The sequence below is a fragment of the Pinus tabuliformis genome, chromosome 4_2, assembly GCF_031772625.1.
Source record: "Pinus tabuliformis cultivar Carrire ecotype Pingquan chromosome 4_2, CPIR1, whole genome shotgun sequence".
In the NCBI taxonomy this organism is placed as follows: domain Eukaryota; kingdom Viridiplantae; phylum Streptophyta; class Pinopsida; order Pinales; family Pinaceae; genus Pinus; species Pinus tabuliformis.
This window is the reverse complement of record NC_142304.1, coordinates 1078842074-1078855775: the sequence shown is the minus strand read 5'-3', so window position 1 is coordinate 1078855775 and position 13702 is coordinate 1078842074. Positions and strand designations below refer to the sequence as shown.

General features: G+C 34.4%; 2 protein-coding genes across 4 annotated transcripts; both read right to left on the bottom strand.

The window, feature by feature from the left end:
• Window positions 1-369: 369 nt before the first annotated feature.
• Window positions 370-4119, bottom strand: LOC149173382 (putative LRR receptor-like serine/threonine-protein kinase At3g47570). Of its 3 annotated transcripts, none has more exons than XM_089424581.1 (2): window positions 1038-1957; window positions 370-944 (listed from the first exon to the last, which is right to left on the bottom strand). In XM_089424581.1, the coding sequence occupies exons 1-2, from the start codon at window positions 1927-1929 to the stop codon at window positions 484-486; spliced, it is 1353 nt and encodes a 450-aa protein (XP_089280707.1). In that variant the 5' UTR covers window positions 1930-1957; the 3' UTR covers window positions 370-483. The 3 variants fall into 3 exon arrangements, with proteins under 3 accessions (XP_089280707.1, XP_089280709.1, XP_089280706.1); XM_089424583.1 differs by lacking the exon at window positions 1038-1957 and adding an exon at window positions 3501-4118 and having other exon boundaries at window positions 374-944; XM_089424580.1 differs by lacking the exons at window positions 370-944; window positions 1038-1957 and adding exons at window positions 2025-3403; window positions 3501-4119.
• Window positions 4120-5361: 1242 nt separating this feature from the next.
• LOC149173381 (receptor kinase-like protein Xa21) lies at window positions 5362-7925 on the bottom strand. Its single transcript, XM_089424579.1, has 2 exons — window positions 5966-7925; window positions 5362-5872 (listed from the first exon to the last, which is right to left on the bottom strand). The coding sequence occupies exons 1-2, from the start codon at window positions 7683-7685 to the stop codon at window positions 5415-5417; spliced, it is 2178 nt and encodes a 725-aa protein (XP_089280705.1). The 5' UTR covers window positions 7686-7925; the 3' UTR covers window positions 5362-5414.
• Window positions 7926-13702: the final 5777 nt, after the last annotated feature.

Genomic DNA, 13702 nt, shown 5'->3' with positions numbered 1-13702 from the left:
TTTGTGCAAGTGACGGCAGTCCAGTTATAGAAGGGGATTGCGGGGCTCCAGTCGGCCATTGAAGCCCCGCAATGACACTTAATCTTTAGTTTAAATATAAATGAAATAATTACCCTCAAAACATAGTTTATAGAATTAATTCGTTAAATTAGAAATTAACATTTAAATTTAGATAATAATTATTTTATATATAAAATTGAAAAGACTATAATTTAATTCAAGAAAAAGGATAGTAACATCAAGTAAGGATAATATATCAAATAAAATGCATATTTACAATCTATTTAATATTATATTGTAAAAAAAACTTTATTTCCGAGGACAATAATTACAGATAGATAATACACATTTATGGAAATTTATTTGGAAATTTGTATTACAAATAGATAATATACATTTATGGAAATTTGAAGTACAAAAAAAATTGTCATTGAAAGAATAATGACAAGGCTCAAAAGCTTTTGTTGTTGTTAACTTCACAAACTAATCGGCAGAAGAACTTTGGTCATTTAATATAGGTGCATCATTGCTAGTTGTATTTAAATTGCTAAGCATATTGGATATGCTTCGTCTCAATCCTCTAAAAGTAATTGAATTTTCTATCAAATCTTCTTTGATGCACTCCAAAGCCGTTACTACAAATTTCATAGTTGGTCTCTCATTTGGTGAATGCTTTGAACAAAGCAAACCAACACGCAACAAAGAAACTAAGCATTTGTACACTTTGTTTTCTTCAAAGTCATCACCGCCCACTTCAATAAAAAGGTCATTGTCAATTACCTCCTTTACCCTATCAGGAAATGCCAAGTTCACCCAACTGTGCAAGTTTAGGTCTCCAATAAACATGCCACTTGTTGGTTGTTTTCTAGTAAGAATCTCCAATAACAGAATGCCATAACTGTAAACATCTCCTTGAGAGGACAGTGCAACACCTAATCCATACTCTACAATAAAAACAATAATTTTTTTTAAAGCAATGCATACAATATTTTTAATGAGAAAAAGACAAGAGAAAGTAATATCTTAAAATGTCATACCTGGGGCAATGTAGCCCATGGATCCTCTCAAAGCAAGTGTAGAAGATAATGAACCAGTGGAGCTTTCACTAATTAATTTTGCAATACCAAAATCTGTTACATGGGCTTCCATATCTTCATCCAAAAGCACATTGCTAGGCTTTATATCACAATGCACCACTTGTACAAAAGAATCATGATGAAGATATTTTATGGCATGGGCTACATTTATGGCAATGTCTAGTCGTGCTCTCAATCCCAATTCACACACAACCTCTACATTGTTGTTGTGTATATTAGGATACAAATGCTTCTCTAAGCTTCCATTAGGCATAAACTCAAACACTAAGCCTTTGAAATGGAGGTTTGAGCATGAAGTTATGATTTTCACTAGATTCCGATGTTGAATTTTTCTCAAGACATTGCATTCTCCTTTAAAAAGTTTCTCACCTTGATCACTTTGCAAGCTAAGAACCTTCACAGCGACAAGAGTGCCATCGGTCAAAACTCCTTTATAAACTAACCCAAAGCTACCTGTTCCCAACAAATTGGCCTCAGAAAATCCATCTGTAGCTCTATGAAGCTCTTGATATGAGATCCTTTGACGCCCAAACTTTTGGAAAATAGCTCTTGAGACATAAATATTTTGTATGTGCACATTCCTTCGCCATCGGAACATCAAAAGAAAACAACATAGTATAAAAGCAACAACTCCACTAATTGGAAATAGTACTCTTTTCACAATTGTAGGATGGCCTCTTGGTGTTGGACAAGCAGATAACTGGAATACTTGTGGTCCACAAAGGTTGGGATTTCCATTTAGGGAAATGGAAATTGATAGATTTGCAAAAGGTCCTCCTCTTGGAATTTCCCCAGTGAGCTTGTTAAAAGACAAATTCAAATACTGAAGCATTTTCAACTTGTTCAGAGTAGTTGGTATTGTACCTGATAAGGAGTTGGAAGAGAGATCTAGGCTTAGAAGACTTTGTAAATTTTCAAGTGAATCTGGAATAGATCCTTGGAAAGAATTTTGAGATAAATTCAACCAAAATAGTTCAACACAACTTCCAAGTGTAGATGGGATGGCTCCACATCTATAGCTTGAGCCATTGTAATTTTACCAATCTCTAAGGGCAAGGAGCCTTCTAATAAATTCCATGACAAATTCAAATAGAATTGTAGATTATGAAGTTCAGCAATTTCTCGAGGTATGCTTCCAGTGAGTATATTGTGAGACAAATCAAGCAATTCCAAATTTGTACAACTCCCTAAGTTGGAAGGAATGCTTCCTGATAACCGGTTGTTATGAAGGAGGAGATCCCTTAGTTGTTTAAGGGATGCAAGAGAATTAGGAATCTTTCCAGAGAGTAAGTTTCTACTGATGTCCAAGAGACCGAGTCGTCGTAACTGTTCAAAATCATCAGGTATGTTTCCTTCTAATTTGTTGTTTCCTAAATATAATCTTTCTAAATTTGTAAGATTTCTTAAAGATGGAATGATGCCATTTAAAAGATTTCCGGATAAATTTAGACAAGTTAGGCTGCTAAGGTTGCCTATGTGTGGAGGGATGTTTCCTTCTATCATGTTGTTTGCTAATTTCATGACAGACAAATTGGTAGAAAGTTTGCCTATGGCACTTGGCAAGACACCAACTAGTTTATTGTCTTTCAAGTCTAGCACTTTTAGGTGTGAACAATTGGTAAGGGCTGTAAGAAAAGGCATGGTTGTAGCAGTATCACTACCAAGTTCATTACCTTGCAAGTATAAAATTTCAAGGAGGTATAGCTTACCCAATTGTACGGGCACACTCCCACTTAACTTGTTGTAGGCTAGAGTGAGTGTCCTAAGTTTCGAACAATTTCCAATGGAATTTGGTATTGTTCCACTAAGTTGATTTCCCCATAAATACAAGTAACTCAAGTTAAAGAGATTTGACAAAGAAGCAGGTATGGTCCCAGATAATTCATTCTCAAAGAGGTAAAGGGCTTGGAGACTAGAAAGCAATCCCAATTCCTGTGGAATATTACCAATGAGATTGTTGGTGGAAATAGCTAAATCAGTCAAAGTGGAGATATTTGACAAAGAAGCAGGAATAGTCCCTGATAATTCATTCTCATAAAGAGAAAGAGTTTGGAGACTAGTGAGCCGGCCCAATTCTTGTGGAATATTACCAATGAGATTGTTGGTGGAAATAGCTAAATCAGTCAAAGTGGAGATATTGGACAAAGAAGCAGAAATAGTCCCTGATAATTCATTCTCATAAAGAGAAAGAGTTTGGAGACTAGTGAGCCGGCCCAATTCTTGTGGAATACTCCCCGTGAGTTTGTTTTCATAAATTTCCAAGACAGTGAAATTGGAAATATTTGACAAAGAATTAGGAATGTTCCCTGAAAATTCACAATGACATTAGTGAGTAAGATATTTGTTTCTGCAAATTCTAAAATAATCAATACTGACATGTTTCCAAAGGAAGACGAATTATACCTGTCAAGATGTTCGACCCCAGGAAAAGCTGTTGCAGATGTGTGAGGGAACCCAACTCTGGCGGAATACTTCCAGTAAGATTGTTGTAGAAGAGTGCCAAGCTAACCAAATTTGTGCAATTGCTGAGTTCAATTGGGATGTTCCCTCCCATTTGATTGCGGTGCAGCCAGAGGGTCTTCAAACGAAACAGGGATCCGAGTTGAGGTGGGATATAGCCGTGGAACAAATTGCCACTGAGATCAAGCGTATGCAGAAACGTAAAATTGGCGAGGGAAGGAGATATGGGGCCGTGCAGATCCCTGGAAGTGAGGTTGAGGGAGATGACTTTGTGCAAGTGACGGTGGCTGCAGGTGACGGCAGTCCAGTTACAGAAGGGGACTGCGGGGCTCCAGTCGGCCATTGAAGCATGGGGATCAGAGGTGATATGGTTCTTAAATGCCAACAGTGATTTTCCATCGTCATAAAGTGAGTGCGTAGAGAAGGAGAAGGGGCAAATGAATAGGAAAAACAGGATGCGAAAAGGAAAAGGAAAACAGAGGAATGGCATGGTGCTTAAATGCGGAGAGCAGAAATTGGGCAGAGCAGCGGAGGAGAAATGCAGCGATATATGTAAGTATGTGGATTATGATGAGTATTTATAACAGAGAGAGAGTTTGGGCAGATGGTAATAAAGTATGTGGATTATGATGAGTATTTATAAGTGAGATATTTCTGATGACAATTGAATTTGCATATTAAAATCTATTTAAAGAAAATACCAGCCACTAATAATATTGATTTCAGAGACTTCTTTTATAAAATGATAAGTATGTAATAGTTGAAAATAAACATAAAAATAAAGAATAATAAGTCAAGTGGGATATTTCTGATGATTTTTGAATTCGCATATTAAAATTTCTTTATAGAAAACACTGCATTTCTCACCATCATAATTACTTGCCAAATAAAATTATTCCATATTCACTCGTGATTTCTCTTTCTATTTTAAATAGCAAACTCTCCATTATTTACACACTTCCAATTCTTCAGTGTGTATGTTTTAATAAATTCTATCCAGTGCTCTCCTCTGCACCACTTGTGTGGTTGGTCCACCAACTATTGGCTTCATGTGCTTTCATTTATATATTGTTTATTTTTGACAATTTATGAAAAGTAGTTTGAATTTGGAGTTCGAAAATGACTATTGATTTTTTTGTGTCATGGATCACTTAGGGAAAAAGAAATAAATTTGAAAGAAGGAAAGCCATTGTGAATGATATTGGCATAGGCATCAGATTTAACATTGTTAATGATATTGGCATAGGCATCAGATTTAACATTGTTGAAAGATAGATAGTTTGGTTTTACATATTTATTTTCTGCATCCTTAATAATTAAAAGTTCAATTATTTTTTACATTTAAAAAAATAAATCTTAATATATTAAAAACAATTAAAAGAATCTTAAAAGTAATGACACATAAATCTTAATATATTAAAAACAATTAAAAGAATCTTAAAAGTAATGACACTTAATCTTTAGTATAAATATAAATGAAATAATTACCCTCAAAACATGGTTTATAGAATTAATTCGTTAAATTAGAAATTAAGATTTAAATTTAGATAATAATTATTTTATATATAAAATTGAAAAGACTATAATTTAATTCAAGAAAAAGGATAGTAACATCAAGTAAGGATACTATATCAAATCAAATGCATATTTACAATCTATTTAATATTATATTGTAAAAAAACTTTATTTCCAAGGACAATAATTACAGATAGATAATACACATTTATGGAAATTTATTTGGAAATTTGAATTACAAATATATAATATACATTTCTGGAAATTTAAAGTACAAAAAACATTGTCATTGAAAGAATAATGACAAGGCTCAAAAGCTTTTGTTGTTGTTAACTTCACAAACTAATAGCTAGAAGAACTTTGGTCACTTAACATAGGTGCATCATTGCTTGTATTTAAATTGCTAAGCAGATTGGATATGCTTCGTCTCAATCCTCTAGAAGTAAATGAATTTTCTACCAAATCTTCTTTGATGCTCTCCAAAGCCATTACTACAAATTTCATAGTTGGTCTTTCATTTGGTGAATGCTTTGAACAAAGCAAACCAACACGCAACAAAGAAACTAAGCATTTGTACACTTTGTTTTCTTCAAAGTCATCACTGCCCACTTCAATAAAAAGGTCATTGTCAATTACCTCCTTTACCCTATCAGGAAATGCCAAGTTCACCCAATTGTGCAAGTTTAGGTCTCCAATAAACATGCCACTTGTTGGTTGTTTTCTAGTAAGAATCTCCAATAACAGAATGCCATAACTGTAAACATCTCCTTGAGAGGACACTGCCACACCTAATCCATACTCTACAATAAAGACAACAAATTTTGTTAAAGCAATGCATACAATATTTTTAATGAGAAAAAGACAAGAGAAAGTAATATCTTAAAATGTCATACCTGGGGCAATGTAGCCCATAGATCCTCTTAAAGCAAGTGTAGAAGATAATGAACCAGTGGAGCTTTCACCAATTAATTTTGCAATACCAAAATCTGTTACATGGGCTACCATATCTTCATCCAAAAGCACATTGCTAGGCTTTATATCACAATGCACCACTTGTACAAAAGAATCATGATGAAGATATTTTATGGCATGGGCTACATTTATGGCAATGTCTAGTCGTGCTCTCAATCCCAGTTCACACACAACCTCTAAATTGTTGTTGTGTATATTAGGATACAAATGCTTCTCTAAGCTTCCATTAGGCATAAACTCAAACACTAAGCCTTTGAAATGGAGGTTTGAACATGAAGTTATGATTTTCACTAGATTCCGATGTTGAATTTTTCTCAAGACATTGCATTCTCCTTTAAAAAGTTTCTCACCTTGATCACTTTGCAAGCTAAGAACCTTCACGGCGACAAGAGTTCCATCAGTCAAAACTCCTTTATAAACTAACCCAAAGTTACCTGTTCCCAACAAATTGGCCTCAGAAAATCCATCTGTAGCTCTATGAAGCTCTTGATATGAGATCCTTTGACGCCCAAACTTTTGGAAAATAGCTCTTGAGACATAAATATTTTGTATATGCATATTCCTTCGCCATAGGAATATCAAAAGAAAACAACATAGTATAAAAGCAACAACTCCACTGACTGGAAATAGTACTCTTTTCACAATTGTAGGATGGCCTCTTGGTGTTGGACAAGCAGATAACTGGAATACTTGTGGTCCACAAAGGTTGGGATTTCCATTTAGGGAAATGGAAATTGATAGATTTGCAAAAGGTCCTCCTCTTGGAATTTCCCCAGTGAGTTTGTTAAAAGACAAATTCAAATACTGAAGCATTTCCAACTTGTTCAAAGTAGGTGGTATTATCCCTGACAAGGAGTTGGAAGAGAGATCTAGACTCATAAGGCTTTTTAAATTTTCAAGTGAATCTGGAATAGAGCCTTGGAAAGAATTTTGAGATAAATTCAACGAAAACAGTTCAACACAACTTCCAATTGTAGATGGGATGGCTCCAGTCAAGTGGTTGGCAGAGACATCTATAGCTTGAGCCATTGTAATTTTACCAATCTCAAAGGGCAAGGAGCCTTCTACTAAATTCCATGACAAATTTAAATAGAATTGCAGATTATGAAGTTCAGCGATTTCTCGAGGTATGCTTCCAGTGAGTATATTGTGAGACAAATCAAGCAATTCCAAATTTGTACAACTCCCTAAGTTGGAAGGAATGCTCCCTAATAACCGGTTGTTATGAAGGAGGAGATCTCTTAGTTGTTTAAGGGATGCAAGGGAATTAGGAACCTTTCCAGAGAGTAAGTTCCCACTGAAGTCCAAGAGACCGAGTTGTTGTAACTGTTCAAAATCATCAGGTATGTTTCCTTCTAATTTGTTGTTTCCTAAATATAACCTTTCTAAATTTGTAAGATTTCTTAAAGATGGAATGCTACCATTTAAAATATTTCCAGATAAATTTAGATAGGTTAGGCTGCTAAGATTGCCTATATGTGGAGGGATGCTTCCTTCTATCATGTTGCTTGCTAATGACAAGTAAGACAAATTGATAGAAAGTTTTCCCATGGCAAGGGGCAAGATACCAGATAGTTTATTGGCTCTCAAGTCTAGCTCTTTTAGGTGTGAACAATTGGTAAGGGCTATAATAAAAGGCATGGTTGTAGCAGTGTCACTACCAAGTTCATTACCTTCCAAGTATAATTTTTCAAGGAGGTATAGCTTACCAAGTTGTATTGGCACACTACCACTTAACTTGTTGTCGCTTAGAACGAGTTCCCTTAGTTTTGAACAATTTCCAATGGAATTTGGTATTGTTCCACTAAGTTGATTTCCCCATAAATATAGGTAAATCAAGTTAAAGAGATTTGACAAAGAAGTGGGAATGGTCCCTGATAATTCATTCTCAAAAAGATAAAGAGTTTGGAGACTAGTGAGCCGGCCAAATTCTTGTGGAATACTTCCGGTAAGATTGTTCCCATAGATTCCCAAATGAGTCAAAATGGAAATATTTGACAAAGAAATAGGAATGTTCCCTGAAAATTCACAATAAAATTAGTGAGTAAGATATTTGTTTCTGCAATTTCTAAAATAATCAATACTGACATCTTTCCAAAGGAAGACGAATTATACCTGTCAAGATGTTCGACCCCAGGGCAAGCTGTTGCAGATGTGTGAGGGAACCCAACTCTGGCGGAATACTTCCAGTAAGATTGTTGTAGGAGAGTGCCAAGCTAACCAAATTTGTGCAATTGCTGAGTTCAATTGGGATGTTCCCTCCCATTTGATTGCGGTGCAGCCAGAGGGCCTTCAAACGAAACAGGGATCCGAGTTGAGGTGGGATATAGCCGTGGAGCAGATTGCCACTGAGATCAAGCGCATGCAGAAACGTCAAATTGGCGAGGGAAGGAGATATGGGGCCGTGCAGATCCCTGGAACTGAGGTTGAGGGAGATGACTTTGTGCAAGTGACGGTGGCTGCAGGTGACGGCAGTCCAGTTACAGAAGGGGACTGTGGGGCTCCAGTCGGCCATTGAAGCATGGGGATCAGAGGTGATATGGTTCTTAAATGCCAACAGTGATTTTCCATCGTCATAAAGTGAGTGCGTAGAGAAGGAGAAGGGGCAAATGAATAGGAAAAATAGGATGCGAAAAGGAAAAGGAAAACAGAGGAATGGCATGGTGCTTAAATGCTGAGAGCAGAAATTGGGCAGAGCAGCGGAGGAGAAATGCAGTGATATATGTAAAGAGTATGTGGATTATGATGAGTATTTATAATAGAGAAAGTTTGGGCAGATGGGAGGAGGTGAGGTGTAATTAATTGTAGGTGAGATGGGAGGAGGTGAGGTGTAATTAATTGTAGGTGACGCACTGTCACTTCGTCTCTTGTACGAATGGTGGAGCCCTTCAAAGCCTTGAGAGCATATGAAGTTAATGGCGTAGGGATAATTTTTATTAAGAAGATATTTACATGTGTAACAACAATACTTAAGTTGCATGTTAATTACAATTCAAATCGAGAATGGCTCACTCACTTATTTGTACTTTTACGATGACGCAAATATCGTTGTACTTTTACAATCACGCACATATCGTTTTAAGTCATTTTATTTTTTCTAATTTCTATTTATCGTTTGCATAAATTTATTTTCACTTTTCTAATTTTATGTTTTAGGAGTTGATTGTATAGTGTAAATACTCTTTATTTAAATTTTGATTTTATACTTTTAGTTGATTGTAATATTGTAATTACTCTTTATTTAAATTTAAAATTTCTTTAATTATTTTCTATTTAAATTTAAATTTAATTAATTTATAACATAGGTATAAAGTCTAGTTTGGTATTAAAAGGAAGTTAATTTATAACATAGATATAAAGTCTAGTTTGGTATTAAAAGAAAGTTAATTTATAACATATGTGTAAAGTCTAGTTTGGTATTAAAAAAAATTAATTTATAACATATGTATAAAGTCTAGTTTGGTATTAAAAAAAGTCATATTTTTTATAAAAGACTTATTCCAAAGTTAATATTTAGGTTAAATAAACTATTTCTTCTAGCTCAATTTTCTTACTTATATTGATTTCTTATTTTGATTTCAAAAGATTTACGACTCAACTTTTATATTAATATTTTATTAAAAAATTTATTATATTTATTTTTTTAATTTTTAATTTTTTAAATAATAATATATTATTAAAAAATAAAAAACTATCTATATTAATATAGAGGGGTATTCTACACCCAAATATAACGGCAATGTGTGATTTAATTCATATTTAAGGTATGATTAACATTACTTTTTTAAATAAAAATAAAAATAAAATATTCTCAGAGAATATAATTAATATATTAGTTAGTTTTAATTAAAAATATTATAAAATATCTATAATCTCATTCTTATTGTGTTGCTTTTATTATTAATTATTAATATTTCAAACCAGTTAGGAGACATGGTAAAGATATTTCTCTCACACTCAACCATAAATAACATATTTAAATGTCCATATAAAATAACGTTATTTTATATGAATTTATAATATATATATATATATATATATATATATATATATAAATAAAAATAAAAAATAAAAAATTATATCTTTACTTTTTAATATGAGAGGAAGATGTATAATTTTGATATTTTTAAAAATACCTCAACACAAGATATAAATTATTTGAAAATTCATATCAATTAAAATTATTTGAATACCCATATCAATTAATTTATTTCAATATCAACTTTATATGTGTGTGTACCACAATAAAATATTTCAATATCTTAGATTAAATAATATTTCAATGTCAACCCCATATATATACACACACGAAAAAATTGAATTCTTATTTCTAGCCTTATTATTTTATATTTTGGCTATTTCTCATGTATATATTTTAGTGGGTGGTTGTGGGTAGATTTATGATTGAGATGGATCTCCAAGTTCTTAAATTTCGGCCTATGGTAGCCCTTTGAGTCTGCTTTCCAACCTGAAATGTCTGATCTAGATTCAATTCTCCAAGAAAGAGTTATGCCTAATCTCCCACGATGTCCTACTTATAGACTAGTTCGGTAGAGTGAACCTGTACGACGTGCCACATGTCCCTGTTTCGATCTTCAGCCCTAAAAAATGATACCCAACAAACTACCATCCGTCATATTTATGTCATGCTTTACAGAATTAGAATCTGATTCTCAAAGAGAAAGTTATGACTATTTTCCCAAGGTCACATGTTTGAGATGGAATTCGGAAGCCTACAAAAACCCTAAATTCCTCAATTCATATATCTGAACAATATAGCAAGAAAAGATCTGACATTCGGTCACGAGGTTCAAAATTATTTCATCTTAAATGGGTTTCAATTTCAGCTTCTGAAGCTTCATAGATAAAACATTATAGCAAACATTCCCTGATGACCTGTTTGAAGCAGCGAAACCCTAGAATCCAAAGCTCTCATACCAAATGTTATGCAACTAGCTCAGAAAATAGAAGACAATATAGATCAACGACTTCAAAATTAGCCTCTTCGAGGTGAAAACTCATTTACATTACACAAATGAATAATCCTTTGATGATAAAAATGACAAGACGTCCTTTCTATATATAGGAGTCTAAGGGGTCACAATATAATCATAACCGACATAACAATAATAATGTAAGGGCATAACAATACCAATAATGGGCGTGTATGGGGAAAAATAATAACAATATGGGGACTACATGGGAACAACAATACAATAAGGGGGTTGCATATAAAAATAAGGGGTTACACTAGTAGTATAGGGGCCTAACATAGCACGGGCACTATGCCACGAATTGCCCAGAGAAGAAAGCAAGCAAGAAGGAGCTAGTAGTAGCGGCAACACGTGAAGCTCTAGCTTCACAATTCGAACTTAATTTCACTCTCATTGCATGCATGGCTAGAACTATAATGGGAGGCATGTGGTATCTTGACAGTGGTGCCTCGTTCCATATGACGGGGAACAAAGATCTCTCTAGTGATTTTGAGGAGAAAGACCTCAAGCAGAACATAGATTTTGGAGATCAAGGGAGGTATAGCGCTACTAGAATTGGTACAGTTACCTTTCAAGGGAGTCTGACTCCCCTCTCAGAATAAAAAATGTGATGTATGTTCCAGGACTAAAGAAGAATCTTGTTTCTGTCATGGTATTGGAAGACCATCGCTATGATGTGATTTTTAGTAAGGGACAGGTTTTCCTTAGACACATCGCAACAGGATAGGTGAAATAGATTGGTGGACAAGTCAAGAACCTGTATGCTCTCTAGGGAGAAGATGTATGCAAAGCCTTGAGGAGCAAGGCAAAGGTTATAGACATGGTAGTTGAGAGGGAGAGTGTATTACCTCTCAATATGCATCCCTAGAAGAAGTCTCAGAAGCAGTCTCAAATAATTGTGGAGTAGTCACAGTTGGAGAAGTAGAGAGGAGACCAAGTGGAGAGATCCACTCAAGTAGAGAAGAAATGACCTCAGAAGCAATCTCAGAAAGTTGTGGAGAAGCCACAATTGGAGAAGCAGAGAGGAGACTGAGTCGAGACATCCACTCAAGTAGAGACCTCCAGTAGGGGGAAATTTCGTGCCAATTGGGGAGAGGGAACACATGCAACCATACCTCCAGGTGAGAGGTGGGGTGATGTGAAGTGATAGTCCCAAGAGGAAAGAAATTGCGTAGGGTCCATTGAGAGGTTTTATCTCTTGGACCATACCTTGCTACGAGAGCCAAAGGTACATAGTAGCAGGATGGATCAATGGTGGTTGATGCAGTCGGAGATCAAAGTGACAAAGGCTAGAGCATTCATATACAAGAGAGCATAGAGTAGAGTTGACAACATTTCAGAAAGGCAGAGTCGGCAGAAGTGCAGATTTTTCAGTCGACAGAGGTAGAGATAGTAGCAGTCAGAGACTTTGATGACAAATGCATCATACTGATTCAGGTTGGATTTTTTTATTTTTTTTAATTAATTAATAATTTATTTATTTATTTATTTTTATATTTTTATTTTTTATATTTATATTTATTTATATTTTTAATTAATTAATTAATTTATTTATTTTTCAGTTTCAAGAGTTGTTGTAACAACAAAATTAGACATAAGTGTTGCATGCAAAACATTCCAAAGGTTCAAGATCAGGATAAAGTTGAATTCCTTTCTTGTTGAGAGGGAGTGTTGAGAATAGCAACAAGAAATATTAAAAATAACATCTAGAAATTCTAATTTAATTTATCCTTGAATTAAATTGTAATTCTATTCTCATAGCAACTTGTAATAGTTAACTAAGTTAAGTTGACTTAGTTAGCTTAGGAAATTGTAGTTGGAAGTCTATCTGGAGTCATGTAAGTGTGATCCCTAAATTTTAGGGGTCCAGATTGAGTTTATTGGAGTTGCAATTAGATAACTCAGTTTAACTGAGTTACAGTCAATTAAACTAGTTCTAATTGTTGGAGGAACTAGTAGAGATCTAGTAGTGGATTATTGCACAAGTGCATCAACCAGTATCACACCAGTTAACTGAAGATTCACTCACAAATAATTCATGCATGTCAGTTCAGAGGAAGACCCAGTTGAGACTAGAGTGTAGGGACATTGTACAGGTGGGTAGTGCTTTTCTTGAACTGAGTAAGAAAAGTCGTCTATGGGAGTCTATTGAGGAGGAAAATTATGAGGAATATAGAATATAATGAGCTCAACTATCTTAGTCATCTCGTAAGTGTGGGTTTTCTTTGCACAAAAGAATCCCTTGAAGTACCAACTACTATGATGGATATTATGGGAAAAATAGAAATCCCCAAAGGAAATTTTCTAAGAACTATTGGAAATCCAAATTTCCAATTAGATATAACACATTCATAGGGATGTGTATGTATTACTCTAAAAAACATTCATGAATGGCTAAATTCCCTCAACATTCTATTTTTTTGTTAGGGAGTAGCTACTGTATAACATAATTGTTATAACATTTTTTTCCATACTTATGCTTAAGATGCATTCATTGGCCCTACTAGTTAAATCCCTTGCAGTTGTGTTGTAGTTGCAGACTTCAATTTTCCTTAAAACACTTCCAAAACACATGTTTTCCATATATACATTACTTCTATTCTAGAAGTTGGTGTACATATGTAGGTTTCCTTCAAGAAACATATATACAAAAATTCCCCACTG

Coding starts and splice junctions, on each gene's coding strand:
- LOC149173382 (XM_089424580.1), bottom strand. CDS start 4,047: ATGCCATTCCTCTGTTTTCCTTTTCCTTTTCGCATCCTGTTTTTCCTA. Junction 3,404..3,500: donor GGGGTCGAACATCTTGACAG/GTATAATTCGTC, acceptor GTGAATTTTCAG/GGAACATTCCTAATTCTTTG.
- LOC149173381 (XM_089424579.1), bottom strand. CDS start 7,685: ATGCCTTTTATTATAGCCCTTACCAATTGTTCACACCTAAAAGAGCTA. Junction 5,873..5,965: donor TATGGGCTACATTGCCCCAG/GTATGACATTTT, acceptor TCTTTATTGTAG/AGTATGGATTAGGTGTGGCA.